The following is a 17,551-nucleotide window of genomic DNA, read 5'->3' as shown; positions in this document are numbered from 1 at the left end:
AGATGTTTACTGGAGTGACAGGGAACAGTGAAAAAGAGAACTACTCTGTGGTCTGTTGGGGGCCAGTAGGAGCAGATTCCCTAGGCCTAGGTCCAGCTTCCTACGTCCAGAGCACACGGCATGTGGAGCTCAGTCACAAATGTTATTGGGCTGGGCTCAGGATCTGGGCACCTGGCCACACCTTGCTCTGTCTGGTGCTCAGTTGGCCTCTTCCAGCTTCTCAGCTGCTCCAGTCCCTGTCTAAAGCAGGGAAGGGTTTTGGATCTCATTCAGGATTGGGTCCTGGAGAACTCTGCTCAATCCCCAGCAGATGTGTGGCCTATGACAGTCCCAACTAGACAATGATGGAAGACAATGTAGGGTCCTATCTTGCCTTCTTAACACTGGAGATGAGTTACAATACAGTGAGGAAGAATCACTCTTTCAGCTGGAATTGTATTTTTTCTCTGAGTGGCTGCTTTCTTTCTCTCCTTTACTCCTGTCACTTCTCATGACCTCTCTTCTCAAAAGAGAATCCCCAATTTCCTAGACAGGTGGGGAAATACAACACCTTCACAGAGACTGTAATTCATGATGGTCCTCACTTTAGAGCAATGCCTAGGAATTAGGAGAAAGACCCAACTTACTGGAGGAAGCCCCAAACCCAGTGCGCTTCTAGGAGGAATGGCCGACAGAGGCCAGCGCCCAAGCCTCTCTTTATCACCCACGGGAATGGCATTCCAGAACTGGGCCCTGGGCCCCTGGGCCCGGGCAAGCTTAGAGGGTTACCTGGCCAGCTTCTTTCTCTCCTTCTCCTCTTCCTCCTCCTTTTGGGCAGATGTGAGGCTCTCAGCATCAGCCAGGTTGTCCACAGCAATGGCCAAGAACACATTTAGTAGGATATCTGTTTGTGTCCATTCTTAAAGAAAATGACCCTTGGCCTTGGGGTTTTTGGTGGCCACAGGGAGCAGGGGGAGTGCAGCACATGCAGGGGTAGAGTTCCCCACAGAGGGAGCTCAACGGTGACTCTTTTGAGGAGTTCCAAGCCCATTGGTGTCCCTATTCGCCCCTTTTCCCTCCCTATCACCCTATTAGCTACCTGGAGTTTTCTAAGGGGTTGAGAGCAGGCTAGCTTGCAGGCTGGAGTGGGCAGGGAGCGAGGCAGTGAGCCCTGCCTTGCTCTTTAATTGCTGGGTTTCATTATGGTGCCCCCACTGAGATGACTGGCTATAAATGACATTATAAACAGCGTTGTCTCTAGTAGAATGCAGAACGCTCTTAAGAGCAGTTCATTATAACTGGGCACTGAGGAGGTGGCCTGATACCTTTGCCAACTCTTAATGTGAGCCTGCACATATAAAGAGCCTTGGAGGGTCCAGCTAGAGCTAGCCAAAGCTTGGGAACTCCTAACCAGAAGTGGTAATTTGCCCTTTTCTTCTCTCCTCCATCCGCAACCTTGAACAGACAGACTGGGTCAGAGAACTGCAGAATCAAAGAAAGTATAGCTGAAAGGGCTCTTAACATTTGTTAAGTTGAACCTCCACCCAAGACACCCAGACAGTCCCCCCATTTCACACATAGGGAAACCGCAACCCAAGGAGGTGAAGGGCTTGTCCAAGGATGCTACTGGATGCCTCACTCTGGGGCCCCCACGCTGTGGTAGGGGCTTTGCACACATTATCCCACTAAACCTCACGATGACCCGTTAAGTAGTAGGTACTATTATTTATCACCCCATTTTACAGACACTGAGGTAGAGATGCTTTAGCTTGCCCAAGGTCACCTGGTGGGTAAAACGTGAAGCCTGTCTGTTGACATCAATGTCCACCTTTTCTGTGCTAACATTAAGCTGCGATTTAAACCCGAGTCTTGGGCCAGAGCGGCTTCTACTTAACAACCGCCTCTGCACACAGCCCTCAATGGGTTATGACTAGAGGGAGAGAAGAGCACCTGTGGCTTGAGACCCTGGAAACCTGCCTGTGGCCTGAATCAGCAAGGATCTGTCAAGCCTGCTTGGTGAAGCCTGTCCAGCTCTGCCTGTGACTAAAGTCCTGGAGAGTGGCTTCAGAGGAAGGGACACTGACCAGCTAGTAGGGAGAAGAGACGAAGGTCGCTTCAAGGATGATGGCTCAGCCCTCCTTAACCGAGCATCCTACCTCCAGCAGATGCAGCAGCCCAGGGCAGCCAGGCTGCCCAACTCCAGCGCGTTCACATCAGAGTCTAGATGAGTGGCTGCACACGCACACCACCAGGGGGCGCCGTTTACCCAGACTACGATGAGAACACACCTCCCGGAGTCAGGCAACACCACAGCCTGAAGCGGTTCAGGAAGATGAACATACATCCCCATCTGTGCCAAAGCTCCAGGCTCCCACCATGTCCTGCCTCCACAGCTAAGGTGTTTCTGGGCTGGAACCGTCTTCTCCCCAGAGCATGCCTTTCCCCGCCTGCCTGGGGCCCTGTGGACCGGCAAGCACAGTTTTCAGCCCTGAGTCAGGATTTGCCAGGCACACCTATTTGGCATCATGCTGCAGACTGAGTGGGGAGGGGGGCATCAGGGGTGGAGTGGCAGGAGCAAAGGATACAGTTTCCACAGATGAAGAGGATGATGAAGTAAATACAGACTAACATCCCTGGAAAAGAGGGGCCGCCATAAGCCATGATCCCATCATACATCACCGAATTCCAGTCCTCCCCGGTCAGGATCTGAATGACACATTCCCACCAATAAGGGACACAGTGTTAGACCAACAGCAAACCCCAAAACTCCCCTGCCCTGCCCCACTATGTTAACAAAAATGTCTAAGACCTCTTTTCCAACTCTGTCCCTCCTCCTGGCTCCCAGTTCTCCTCCCAGGGGCTCTGAGCTATTGACCCGGGCAAGCCTGACCCTGTCCTTTGACAAAGCACATGGCCATCAGCGTAATATTATTTGAGGGGTGACTGAAAGGGCTTCCTGGTCAAAATCTCTCATATGACCCACACACAGCACGCGAGATGGCCACCATCAGCCCTTCCTCAGGTTAGGGCATCAAGGCCCCTTCACAAATGTGAATGTGCTCATTGGGAGAGCAATATGCTACCTATTTTCCCCAAACATTAGTCATGGGGGTACCATCTTTAAGATTTTGGCAACATCCATATATTATTCATTTTTATTTATAAATCAATCTACTTTTAAACCTAAACAAGTGCTACTTTAGCTTTGCCCTAAGCCAAAATATCTATGAAATCACAAATTTAAGGGATAGTTATATTTTTTTCTAGGGGCCAGTGTGGTGGGTAGGAAAGACAGCTCCATCACCCTCTCCTCCCCCCAAAAGAGGAGGCTGCTTTTCTTTGTTTATATTTTGGTCTTTTATGTAGAATTTATTTGAATAAAGGGTTCCAGGGCTAAGAAAGAGTTTTTAAACTGCTCAATTAGATCTTTTTTTCAATGGTCCATCCAATAGTGGAATTCCACGGGGGCCTGGGGGTAGGGAAACTACCAAAAGAACCCAAGACTCCCCTGGGCATGGACCCTCCATGGCTGATCTAGGCTGGTTTTGGTTGCCCAGCACAGGGGTGAAGCTTCCTTCCACGTTTTCCAGGCTCCTTCTTCCTTCTCCCACCTCCCCCACCACTCAACCACCCTCCTGGTCATAATCCCAGCAGAGAAGAGTCCATACCTGAAACACGGTGAGGAGGGACTGGGGAAAGTTATCAAATGTGCTCCTGCGGGGCTGCATCTCATCAAAGTTGAACTTCCCTCCAAAGAGCTGCATCCCCAGGAGGGAGAAGATGATGATGAAGAGGAAGAGGAGTAGCAGCAGGGAGGCGATGGAGCGCACAGAATTCAGCAAGGATGCCACTAAGTTGCTTAAGGAGTTCCAGTACCTGAGGACCAACAGGAGAGATTAGCATCCTTCTCCTGTGCTTTCCTTAACATCGTTCCTCATTCACACATCCACTAGAGATTTTAAGATAAATTACAACTCCTTCCTCTTTTTCCCTTTCCTTGGGATAGCGGTGGTGGTGGGAATTGGGCTGGTAAGCTCACAGTTAGGGTGTGGAGCTAGTTAATTCAAGGTCCTGGGACCAGTAGTGTGTATTGGAGAAGAGATGGAGCTCAGGGGTCAGAAGCCTAAGTTCTGACCCAGCTCTGCCAGTTGTCAGCTGTGTGTGCCTTTGGGCAAGTCACTTTACTTCCCTTCCTTCTGCCTTCCCATCTGAAAAAACAGAGACAGCAGCAGCACGTACTTCATTAGGTTGTTGGGAGGATTACATGAGATAATCAAAAAAAAAAAAACGAAGCCCCCAGTCTAGTGCCTGGCACACAGTAGATAAAGGTCAGTCATTATTGTTATCACTATTGGTCTTTAGACAGAAAAATACATTTTTTCTTTTTCAGGAATGCTGCCCTCAGCCCAGCCCAGGTGGCAGCTGTTTAGCAGAGACATGAGTTAGGTCGCCCATGGGTAAGAGAGGGTGCATGTCTTAGTGAAGTTTCCCAAATTTACCCTGTCCAAAGAATTGGTTTTTTAAAAAGCCTCTCTTCTGGAGATTCTGATTCAATAGCTGTAGTTTAGGGCCAAGAAATCTGTATTGTTAACAAGCATCCCAGAGGATTCTGATAAGCAGGTAAGTTTGGGAAATCCTGGATTACAGCAAATGCACCCCACCCACAGGCAACAGGTCTGTGATGGGGCGGGGGCTCTGCCTGAGCAGAGACAGGCTATTGGTGGGGGTCCTCAGAGAGGAGGCCCCACTGTTATAGTCACAGACCCTCTCTGCACTGTAAATACAGAAGGCCTTCAGTATAGCCTGGGGAAAATCATTTTCTCTTGGAAAAGCGGGGGAGGGAGCTACTAACGGCTGCTGCATGCGGCTTGGGTACCTGCGAAAGGGTCAGTTCAGGACAAAGAAATGCACTGTAGCGAAAGGAACCCAGCCTCCCATGGGAGCAACTGCAAGAACAGAGCAATCTCATTTCCCTGCAGCTCTCCTCTGGCCTGTCTGCCTTCCAAGTCACGACCTCGGTATCCTCCACTTAAGATATCCCCAGCTTTTTACCAATATATACAGTGAATTGTTTTTCCGCTTAAGAGAGTGACATGTGAACCACCCCCAGCGTGGCCTCACAGCTGCACCCAGTCCTTCTCTCCAGAGCACCTCTCTCCAGAGAACGGTTCCATATTAAGTGATAGAAGCAGATGGGCCAACAGTTTGGAGGTAAACGTGAACTTCTTCCCAACCTGGAGTCTCTAATGCTCCTTTCTCCTTCACAAACGCAGACTTTCTCCATCTCTATGTTGCCTGCCAGCCACACTCCCTCTGTTTGTACCACATTAATAGACATTTATTTGTGTCTGTTCTATAAATGCTCTTACGCGTTTCTCATTTGTGACACTCTTGTCTCACCCAAATAGGCTCTGAGTTCTTGAGGGCAGAGACCAGAGGCTTTTTTCTTCCATTCTTTCCATCTCTGTCCTCAAATAAATTCTGTCCAACTCAGTATGTGTGAGGGACTGTGTGGCGCCCAGTAGGCTAGAGGTGGTAGTAATTGCTCTGCTTAACGCAAGAAGTAAGAGAACCTCTCTGGGGCTAGAACACCCTCCCCTCCTATGTTTAAAGCAGTGCTCCCAAACCTGCCTGGAGAGGAAACTGCTGAGGAGTGTGATCATATTCTAAACACTGATTCCCAGGCCTCACCCGGAACCATGGAATCACAGTCGCTGGCGCTGGGGCTTGGGCAACTCTCATATGTCCACTCCAGCACACGTCAATGAGCTGCTTTTAGGAACCAGTAACTTTAGAGCATATTTATAAAGAGAATTTCCAGCCGAATCAGAGGGGAGAGTATCTGCATATGGATTAAGCTCACAGAGCCCCCTAGAGATCTTCTGTGTGTTCAACTGTCATGGAATATTCTGGAAAAGTTTTAATGGCCATAGAAGGTTGGAGCCTTAATTTTCATGAGGCACATGGAACTGAGGGAAATAACTCAAATCAGGCTTACAACTGAGGTTCAGAGATATGTGGCAGTCACGGGGACCCTACGGGGAGCAGGACAAGGAGGCCCCAGACTGGAGAGAGAAAGTCACCATGAATGGGGAAGAGGGTTGGCAGAGTGGAGCAGACCAGGAGGCAGAGAGGGAAGGTGATGTGGGAGGAGCCCTTGGATTGCCTGGGATTCTGGGGAGGTGGAGGCTGTGTAGAGAAACAAATTGAGTCACCCAGTGGAGGAGAACTCTTCTGGAAACATTGGGCATGAAAGACAGCAAATAGTGAGCAATCTAGAGGGGTTGGCAGTGGAGTAGGTGTAAGAGCCATAACCGGCAAGAGGGGCCGGCCACAGGGCAGAGCACTGGATTAAAGTGAGAAGTCTTTTCTCATGCTTCCCCATGTCCCCCTGCTTCCCCACCCCTGAAGGGCATCCAGGAAAGTCCGCACTTCTCGTAGTCAAGAGGGGACTGTTCACAACGTAGGACTGGCGATATGACAGAACTCCTATTCCCCACCCTATAAGCTTCCCCATCTTAGTAAATGACACTGCAGTTTCTGGCTCAAGCCAAAATCCTCGGAGCCATCCTTCATGTCTCTCTCACCCCACATCAGCAAATCCTGCAGCTGCATCTTCAGAACAAAGCCTGATTTGGCCACTTCCCACTACTTTGTCACCTAGCCCGAGCCACCGCATCTCTCATCTGCTTTCTGCTCCTAACAGGCTGTCCTGCCTTGACCCCTGCTCCCTACAGCTGTTCTCCACACCACACGCCTCTCAGGGGAAAAGCCCGCAATGCACACACTGTGAGGTCTTCTCCACACCACAGCGCAGGAGACCCTCTTACAATGTGAGTCGCACCAAGCCTCACCTTAACCCTAACCCTAATGTCCACCTGTGGAATTGGCCCCACTGCCTCAGTGGTCTCATCTCCTCCCCCTCTGCTCCACCTAGTTGGCTCCAGACCACTGGCTCCTCACTGTGCCTCCAACTTCCATGCGTACTCTGGCCCCGGTCCCTGCTGTTTCTGCTCTTGGCAGAGCGCTCCCCCAAAACTCTGCGTGGCTCACTCCTGCAGGACTCTGCTCAAATGTCCCCTCCATTGAGTGGTCCTGTCTGACCACCACTCTATCCCCTATTCCTATTTTTGTATATACTCATCACCACCCGCCACCAGAATGTAAGGTCCGTGAGACCCGGGAGTTCATCTGCTCCTACATCCTCAGTGCTCAGAACAGTGCCTAGCCCAAAGGAGGTGATCAGTGAAGATTTTGCTGAATGAATGAATCTTACTATAAACGTGACACATTAGTACTTACTGGAGGGAGAGGCAAAGCGGACATGGGGTTACACAGAGCCTCTGTGTGTGTGTGGAGGAGCAGGGGTGGAGGGTGGGGGGCCTCTCACCTCACACCTAAGTCAAACATACTTTGCCTAATAGTGAGGAGTGACTATCTGCACCTCCTAAAATTTCATTTCTTTTCCTATAGCTTCCTTAAATTCACGGGGAGAGTTTCTGGGATTCCTGACTGTTCCATTGTCAGACCACACGTCAAATGATTAGGTATCAAGAAAACAGATTGGTGCTTGCCAGAGGCGGGGGGCAGGGGGTGGGCGAAGTGGGTGAAAGGAGTCAAAAGGTACAAGATTCTAGTTTTAAGATAAATAAGTCCTGGGGATGTAATGTACTGCCTGTTGACTGTAGCTGATAATACTGTACTGAATATTTGAAAGTTGTTAAAAGAGTAAATATTAAAAGTTCTCAGCATAAGAAAAAATATTTTGTAACTATGTAAGGTGATGGATGTTAACTAGACATTGTGGTGATAATTTTGCAATATAGACAAATATTGAATCATTATGTTGTACACCTGAAACTAATATAATGTTACATGTCAATTACAGCTCAATAGAAAAAAAGAAAAAACTATTAGGTATCAATTTGTCCTAGAGAAAATAGCGTTGCTATGGCTTCGAGACCCTTGGGGTAGGATTTCCAGAAGAGCGCTGTGAACATGTGTCTCTCTTGGGAAAGAACTTCCATCCTGGTGGTTCAAAATCAATGGCCGCAGGTTTGAGGGCATGAGCCAGCCTTTGTTCAAGAGATGAACCGCAGCCAGGTACACTGATCCCAGCCCACCCTCCTCATGAAAAACACCTGGCTGAAAAGATCCTGCATGTAGGACCAGCCACACAGTTAAGACACAGTTACGACAAATCAACAAATGGTCATTTATGCTGTTTGCTCCTGCTGCTTCCCATTCAACAGGGGCAAGTGGTGGTCTGCCCCGTGGCTGGCTGCCACCTGTACTTTTGTTCCTCTGGAGCAGGATTAAAAGAACAGAGCTGGTGCCAGTGACCTGGCATTATGAGGGTATCCAGCTTGCTGAACAGAAGGCTGGCTGTCCAGCCCTAATGTGCATATGGCTGGAGATGTTTTATATGCTCTCTAAAACCCTGAGACAAAGGGACTGCTGTGGTGATATTGTGGCAAAGGATGCTAATAGGGCTCAGAAGAGAAGAGCTGGACTTCGGAGCCTGGCATGCCTCGGCCAATAGCTGGGTACAGGGTGGGGGCCTCACTATCACTGATATCAATGAGATTTGTAGGTGCCAGGTGGCAGCCTCTGGGTAGGGTGAATTGAAATACCATTTAAATGAAATGGCTGACAGCCCTGCAGATCCACAAACTCTCTCCTCCTTAATGTCAATCTGATTCTTGATGGCTATTATCTCTACGGCCTGAAGATCTGACCAGGCCTCTCATCCCCCAAACCATTCTCCATTTTAGAAAGATGAGCTGGTGGTAAACTAGAGGGGTTAATGGCATATTTGCAATCAACTGAGGCTTTTATCCTAATTGATTGAAACTATGAAACACACACACTCACACACCAAGAAAGAGCGAGCTTTGGAGCGAGCAGCAGCCAAACAAAGTATTTAGTGTCTTGGACCTCGTCGAGAAACTGAGGAAAATGAAGCATCCTCTCTTCAGAACAATGCACACACGTGCCCACATACACAGGAGTCTACAGCCAGTATTGGGGACTCACAGCTCCCGAAGCACAGGCCAGCCTTAGAGACTCGCCTCCCCCAAACTCAGACACCTCACCTGCTCCGGTCATCCTTGGGATCCACTTTCTTTCCACTTCTCCTGTGGCTCTGAATCATTCTCTCCAAAGTGTGTCTTTGCCCATCCAACCCAGCCCACTGTTTTCTCTCTAAAGTAGGGTGCATGTGAGGCTTTCTACTGCTCAATTTCTTTGTTCCCTAAATTCTCTCACTTGCTGACCATGCTTCACTTTCACAACCTTTCCCCTCTGCCTCCCTTGGTTAAGTCACCACCATCTACTCAGGGTACTTTCATGGCCACCATTCTCCCTGCTCTAAGTCTTCTCTGGTTTGGGTCTTGTGGAATTCTCCCTTCCGTTCAACAGCAGAAAGTGGGCCGAGCCTTGCCTGAACTGGAACTTTCATCTTGTGAACCTTTGCTTCAAACAGCTCAGGGCCAGATCCTTTACATTCCAGGTATAGAGCAGAGCATGGTGCTTGCTATAAATAAAAGATCTTCAAAATAACAGTGCCGACAGCATTGGGCATTTTGCAAATGCTCCACCCTACTTCCCCTCTGTTCTAGAGAGGGTCATAACTAAATTTATACCTGTCCCAACTGTTCCTTTCCTGAGGGGTAAAAAAAATCCTCTTAGTTTTGGTGGCGGAGATCTACTGTTGGTAGAGTAGTTATAAAGCAAATTTCACGTGGGGAATCCGTGTGGTGTGGGGCTTCTCTGCACCATTCCCAAGGGTGGGAGTTGGAGGGAAAGGTGGGAGGAGGAATGCGGGTCATGGAAGATAACCTGTAAGCTCAGCCTGCCCTTGCCTCTCCCTGCTCCAGCCACAGGGATGCACGGGGTGGGTGTCCAAGGACCAGGACATACGCTAGGCCAGAAGGAGCCAAACAGAGAATTCAACACCATTGTGATCAGGGTCTGGGACAGACTGGGGCCCGAGGCCAAATCTATTGGTTTAGTTCCTATTGATACCTACCCGCACTTCTCCAATCTGGGGGCTGGGAAGCACATTTGCTGTCAAACCTGCCTTGGAGAACAGATTCCAAGGTCTTGTCTTCCCTGTTTGCATCAGCGGCCTGGTCACACTGCGAAGGGAACCCACATGGGGCGTGTACCTGGGCAAGCTGGCAGCGCAGTCTGGCCCTGACCTTTGGATTGCCTTGGGAGCCATCCTGAGCTTTGGATCACGGAGCGACTCAGTGTCCCAGAGTTGGCCCCTGTAAGGATGTGTCAGGGTGACGGAGGGAGCACATTCAAGTCCTCCTCACCTGTGTCTTCTTAATCCCCAGGAGATGGTGCCAGTCAGTCACCATTCCAGAGAACAACCACCCTTCATGCTGACAGCCAGTGTGCAGGCTCTGGAGTCTGAGCTGCCTTCTCCATAGACTCTGGCCCGGGAACCGGCAGATGCCACATATACCTCTTTAATAATGGCCCTTAATGCTCTCAGAGCCTCCATGGGGTCCTGAGAAGAGTGGTGCTAGAAGGTGGTGGGGAGGGTGGCGGTGGTGTGGGGGTGGATCTGATGCTCAGGCCAGACTCTGGCAGGGAAATGGAGACATTTTGAGCCTGGAGGATTTGCACAAGGCTCTCACCTTGGGGCTCTACGGAGCCCCATGTGTGGTCACGAATCCCCAGTACATCTCTCTGTGCTGAGTCAGCCCAATCTCTCATTTCAGGGCCTGGGAAGGAAGCTGCAAGGGAGGAGCAGCAGAGAAAGCGATTTAAGGTTTAAGAAAACAGCAAGCGCTGGAGGGATTTTGGTGCACTTAACAACCAATTGTATAAAAAATGAGATGCAATTAGTAAATTGGAATCACACCCAGATTTAATCTAACCGAAGCTCTTCTTCCTCCCCATGGAATGATATGCCTGACTGGGCTGACAAAGAGTAGACAAACTAGGGCCGGCCCCGTGGCTTGGTGGTTAAGTGAGCGCGCTCCACTGCTGGCGACCCGGGTTCGGATCCCGGGCTCGCACCGACGCACCGCTTCTCCGGCCATGCTGAGGCCGCGTCCCACATGCAGCAACTAGAAGGATGTGCAGCTGTGACACACAACTATCTACTGGGGCTTTGGGGGGAAAATAAATAAATAAATCTTTAAAATAAAAAAAAAAAGAGTAGACAAACTAGATATCGAAACTCAGCAACATTTACAGACCCATAAAGCCTCAAAGCAGGAGAAAGAACCCAACCCATCATGCGGCTGGAAGGCCCACTGTCACGGGTAATTTACCCAAAGATGACAAAGATTTTGGGTACATGTATGCCTCTCTGTTCTCACTGAGGTGGGAATCTTGTCTTTCCTAGGCTGTAATTTCCCACTCACAGCACTACAAATACTTAGTAATCATTTGACTTGCAGTCTAGTGCAGAGTCCCAGTCTTTTTTTTTTTTGAGACCTACAGGATGGATAATATTCATATACACAGTATACTCCCCAGGGCATTCTCAGATTTCGACAAAACACAAAAAATTGTAGGCATGTTAATAATTCATTTTCATTATATACCATATTCACATTCATCATATACCAGACTTCTGTTCCCTTCAGACAGCAAGATGAGTGGTAAGTCCACCTCATTCTTGCCCATTCATAAAGGTATTTGGGAATGCAAGTGACCAAGAGTGAGGGTGTTACAAAAACCATATTGAATTTATTTGTATTTATTTTTTTGTAGAGGGAAATTACTCCTAGATTTTGGTATTTTAGCTTTTAGTAATAGCAAATTATCTGCTACATACACGCTGTTCAACTGCTCTAAACATACTGATGTGTCATGACATCATGGTTGACAACCATTAGTCTAGATCAGTATTCCCAACTCTTAGACCACAGGCCCTGGGTGAGGGAAGGATGGCTCAGACCCACAGGAAGGGATCCACGAATCCACGTGTACACCAAGCATCACAGCACTCTAAATAAATGGCCTATCTTGAACATACATTACCACTCTCCAAATGTATATAGGTGTGTAGGCATTAATAAAATTCAAATTAACTTAAAAACTTTGCTGAATTCATAGTAGCTCTTTATTACTACGTGTTTTCTCAGTCAAGAATCATCAGAAGTAGAATCTTAACATGGTTAGGGGCTACAGCGTAGAGAAGAGTGGAAATGTAAGAATCAAGGTTTCCAATTATATACGAAGATTCATATTTTGAGACAAGAAAGTGGACAAAGGACAGTAGCAGAAATTAGGACAGTGTTTCTCAAAGTGAAGTCATAGGTCACCAGCATGGAACTCTCCAGGAGTTGCTGGTCAAAATCTGTAGAGGTGGTGGTCCTTAATAAACTCTCTTGATGAGTTAAACTAAGTTTGAGAATCACTATCACTGGTTCAGAATACACTGTAAAAAACAGTTGTGAGACATCACAAAGTATTCTCCAAGAGATTCTAAAAGAAGAGAGAGAAATAAAGTTGTTTGATGGCAGAACCACGCACAGATGACCCATCTCGAGGGACCATGATGTACACTCCCAGCCCACAGTTTAGGCATTTTCTTGGTCACTGGATTGTATCAGAGACAAAGTTCAGAGGGAGCATGGGATTCCCCTGCACGACTAGTCTTTTTGTTGTTTTCCAAAAGCCCCCAGAGGGCTTGGAGACTGGAAAACAGGAAGATGACGGCCTTTGCCAAAGTAACTTCTAATTAGATAATGAAATTATTCTGTTTATAGACTTTATAGAGATCTGAAAATACCCCTAATCCTTCTTGTGGAGGGACTATGGGAAGCTCTCTGATAAAGACAGATTTAAAAAAATGGTTTCCTGGCAATAGTTTCAGATTAGAAATAGATAAATTGTTTATTAAAAATAGAATGAATGTTAAATCTCTTCAAGATGCTATGACAATATCTAGGAGCAAGAATTCTTTTCTGTAAGAATTAAAAAAAAAGAAACCAAAACCAAAACAAAACCCCCAAAACATGGACTTTCAAGAATTATTTAAGAGGTATTAGAAACTCCAAACTAAAAATAGCTTTGAGCAGACCCCAGGAGGAGTAAGTAGAGTCAGGAATTATCTAATAACAAGAACCAGTATGTGAAAGTCCTCTCAGCCTTGTCTCAGGGACATAGACAACAACTTTTAGCCCTCAACTCCGCAGTTCACGGTCATGGTTAGGAGCACAGAACCTGCAGTCAGACAGACAGACTGGGCTTTTAATCCTAGTTTTACCCCTGAGCAGTTTGTGTGACCTTGGGCAAGTGACTTAACTCTCTAAGCCACAGTTTTCTCATCTGCAAAATGGAAATAATGATAATAGTACCCTACCCTCACCCTCTCTTGTAGGTGATCATGAGGATAATGGAGCAAATGCATGTCAGCATTTGGATCCCACTATCTGGCAAAGAGTAAGCATTGATGCCTGTTAATGATGATTGTTATTATATTTCTACTACTTTTATTTTAAACTAAGGATTTTCTGTAATGCCAAGATATTCAGGAAGAGCTCTTTTTTGAGGGGGCAAGGGGGCTGCTGCTCAGGAGTGTTAAACTTGTGGATTTAAATTCTGCGTATACTTTGAGCCCGTCATCCGATATTAAACTTTCCCAGGGATGCTCTCCTGGTCCTAATTTCCCATAGCAGGTGTCCCCTCCATCCATTTTGCCAGCTCATTTTATTCTGTCCTAGATTTTCTTTTGATTGTTTTATATGCACAAACGCCATCTCCCTGGCCAGACTGTAAATCTTTGCTGGGTTCAATTCATGCCATACACCTTTTTTTCCATCTTTCAGAGCTTGACCATGTACTATGTACAGTATATACATGGTGGATAAACAAATAAAAGTAAGAGAGTGTGTCTGTGTTGATCACTATTAGCTCTTTTCCCTATCTTCCTTCTCCTAACAACATCAAGTACAATGAGATTAATAATCGCATTGTTAATGAGTTAAGTGTCTCCCTGGCCTGCACTGAACCGAACCTTCTAAAGGCCTTTCTTCACCTGACCCTCGACAACACCACAGCAACGTGTGTGTGCACGGTGGCTGCTGAGAGAACTGCGAGGAGAACAGGAATACCCAGGGATGCTCTGCAGGTCCCTGAGACTCACTCACTCAGGTTCAGAACACTCTGAGGAGGGTGTGGTTAACTCTGGATCCTTGAATGGAAGACACCAACCCCCGCCCCTGTTTTTGCCAACACAATCCAACGGATGGTTTCAGTGCTCCTGTTATCAATCAGGATCCCAAAGCAGAGATTCTCAAGGAGAGGAGGCTTGTACCTCTGGGGGGCATAGCTTGAGCCCCCTCCCCTCCAGGTGTTTCTGATATGTCCCTCTACCACAACCCACAGTGAGAAATATACATTATACTGCAACTCAGACGTATATCTCCAGGATTTTTATGAAACAATGCTTACGTTCACGTGAGGCCCTCTGATGTTTTCTCATTCTATTTCATTCTTTCATTAAAAATGAGAATGTAGAGAAATTGGAACCCTTATACATCACTGGTGGGACTGTAAAATGGTGCAATCTCTTTGGAAAACGGTTTGAAATTTCCTCAAAATCTTAAACATAGAGTTATCAAATGACCTAGACATTCTCCTCCTAAATACAAATCCAAGAGAAATGAAAACATACTTCCATACAAAAACTTGAACATGAATGCTTCACAGCAGCATTATTCATAGTAGCCAAAATGTGGAAATAAACCAAATGCCCACCAACTGATGAATGAATAAACAAAATGTGATATATATCCATACAATGGACTATTATTCAGCCATAAAAAGGAATGAAGTACTGACAGATGCTACAACGTGGGGAACTTGAAACCACTCTGCCAAGTGAAAGATGCCAGTCACAAAACAGCACATATTGTACGAATTCATTTATATGAATTGTTCAGAATAGGCAAATCCTATTGTTTGAGAGAAAGTAAGTAAAGACAGAAAGAGACAGAGACAGAAAGTAAATTAGCGGTTGCTACTGGGAGGAAAGATAGGGGGAATGAGGAGTGGATATGTGGTTTATTTTTGGGGTGATGAAAAGGTTCTAAAACTAGATTGTGCTGATCGTTGCCAAACTCTGTTAATATATAAAACATCAAATTGTACAGTTTAAAATGGTGAATTCTATAGCATATGAATTATATCTCAATAAATCTGTTTAAAAATGATGGTTGTGATCCAATAATCTGATTTCATCACCCAAAATGGGTCACAACACAGTTGAAAATTATTGTCCTAGAGCATGCTGCCCACTCCCCATCTCCCCGCCCCCTGCCTGTCCTCTACTTGAGAATCACTGCTTGACCTTGAGAGTTAGGAAGAATGCAATCTTTGGGTGGGTGGATGGACAGACAGGAGAGGGGGTGGTCGTGTGGAAGGAGGGAGGAAAGCCATCTGTGGCACAACATCCGTCATCCTTCTTCAGATAAGGAATCTTGACTACATTTGCGGCAGCACACGCCCAGCTAAAAGACCACCTTCTCAGTTTCTGTAACAGCTGGGGTGGCCATGAGAACAGAGCCTTTGGTGAGATTTCTGGAGAGCTCTGGAGGGGGCTGACTCAGCTGGGACAGGCGCCCCCTTTGCCTCTCACCCTTTCTCTTCTTCCTGCCTTGAATTCAAACATGATGGTTCAATCTCCAGAAGCCACCTTGTGACCTTGGGGGTGGAAGGTAGGCCTAAGGCTGGCAAGGCAAAAGACAGAAGGAGACTGGGTCCCTGACACCTTCTTGAAGCCACATGGGCTCCCCACCTCTGGACTTTTTTGTGTGTGTGAGGAAGATCAGCCCTGAGCTAACATCCATGCCAATCCTCTTCTTTTTGCTGAGGAAGACTGGCCCTGAGCTAACATCTATTGCCAAACCTCCTGCTTTTTTTTTTCCCTTTTTCTCCCCAAAGCCCCAGTAGATAGTTGTATGTTATAGTTGCACATCCTTCTAGTTGCTGTATGTGGGACGCCGCCTCAGCATGGCCAGACGAGCGGTGCGTCGGTGCGCACCGGGATCTGAATCCGGGCCGCCAGTAGCGGAGCACGCGCACTTAACCACTAAGCCACGGGGCCGGCCCCTGGACTTCTTTTATGTGACTCAACAAACCCCTAATTTGCTTACACCACTGAGTTGAGTCTCTGGTATTAGCAGCCAAAGGAGTTTCTTTTTTTTTTTTTTTTGTGAGAAAGACCAGCTCTGAGCTAACATCCGATGCCAATCCTCCTGTTTTTTGCTGAGGAAGACTGGCCCTGGGCTAACGTCCATGCCCATCTTCCTCTACTTTATATGGGACGCCACCACAGCATGGCTTAACAAGCGGTGCGTCAGTGTGTGCCTGGGATCCGAACCGGTACACTCCGGGAGGCACAGCGGAGCGTGCGCACCCAACCGCTTGTGCCCCCAACCGCTTGCGCCACCGGGCTGGCCCCAAAAGGAGTTTCTAAATAATATGCCATCTAAATGAGTAAAAGCTCCCCTCCGTCATACATGAGCAGAGGACAGACTCTTCAAGAAATAGCAGCTACCATCCCACCCAGGCCTTTCTGCCTCCCCTGCCTTCCAGAAGAACTTCTCCCTGAGTCCCGTGTCTGAAGGGAAATGAGGACCCAAATACCTTGTGATTTTAAATATCCTCAGTAGCCGGACACATCTCAGCACAGAGATGCCCAAGGGAGACATGATCTTGGTCTCCACCAGGATGGTCTCCAGGATGCCCCCGCACACGATGAAGCAGTCGAAGCGGTTGAAGAGGGACACAAAGTAGGCCTGCAGGCCCAGGCTGTACATCTTCAGCAGCATCTCCGCTGTGAAAAGGGCCAGCAGTGCCTTATTGGCGGTGTCTGGCAGGTTCAGGAGCGGGGGCAGCGTCCAAACAGGGGTGCAAGAAGAGGGAGGAGGAGGAAGAAAACACAGTAATTATCGCCACTGGAAAAACTCCAAACACTCCCTTCTCAGCCAGGACACCTCTCCCATCCACTGCTGCCAGAACAGAACAGTTAGGGCCAAACCTATGCAAAAGGGTATCTAGTTATCATCACACGAACATTTACCAAGTGTCACCCGCGCATCAAGGGCTCTGCACGCGTTATCTCCTCCACTCCTGGCAGCAGCTCCGAGAGCTGGCACTGCTGTTATCATGCCCCTTTTCAGAGATGAGAAGTGAGGTCCAGAGAGGTGAGTAATCTGCCCAAACTGTCAGCCAAAAGAGGGAGCCAGGCTCTGGAGCCTGCCCTCTACACTGGAGACTCACTGCCACCCAGGGCTCTGGAAGGCAGCCCCTGTGTCTGCCTGACTCCCTGGGAGGGCAGCTGAGCCGCTGGCTAGTGAGATCCTCTCCTAGGGTCCAGGAAGCCATCGGGACAGCTCCTTGCACTCAGGTCACTGGGGTCCTCTTCCCTGCCTTCTTTGCTCACCTCATCCTCATGTTCTGTAAGCCCACCCAGAGGCGGTGGTAAGGCCTGAAGTACTGACATTCCACCCTGGGAAGCTGGCAGCCAAGGGTCTGAGATAGCCACACAAGCTGCAGCTGGACCCAACAGTGACCGCTGGGGCAGGCAGATGGTCTG

General features: G+C 47.9%; 1 protein-coding gene across 3 annotated transcripts in view; it reads right to left on the bottom strand.

Moving 5' to 3' along the window:
• CACNA1C (calcium voltage-gated channel subunit alpha1 C) overlaps positions 1-17,551 on the bottom strand; it is a 714,534-nt gene that overhangs the window by 113,058 nt on the left and 583,925 nt on the right. For all 3 annotated transcript variants that reach the window (XM_087442974.1, XM_087442975.1, XM_004438792.3), the window contains 4 exons: positions 16,600-16,825; positions 3,648-3,855; positions 2,565-2,685; positions 769-883 (listed from right to left, as the gene is read on the bottom strand). In XM_087442974.1, the coding sequence (XP_087299100.1) occupies positions 769-883; positions 2,565-2,685; positions 3,648-3,855; positions 16,600-16,825 (670 nt within the window). The remainder of the gene's footprint in view (positions 1-768; positions 884-2,564; positions 2,686-3,647; positions 3,856-16,599; positions 16,826-17,551) is intronic.

This window comes from Ceratotherium simum, chromosome 17 (genome assembly GCF_057802395.1).
Source record: "Ceratotherium simum simum isolate JZ-2026a chromosome 17, ASM5780239v1, whole genome shotgun sequence".
Taxonomy (NCBI): domain Eukaryota; kingdom Metazoa; phylum Chordata; class Mammalia; order Perissodactyla; family Rhinocerotidae; genus Ceratotherium; species Ceratotherium simum.
Note: the sequence above shows the minus strand (reverse complement) of the source record. Positions and strands in the feature narration are given on the sequence as shown.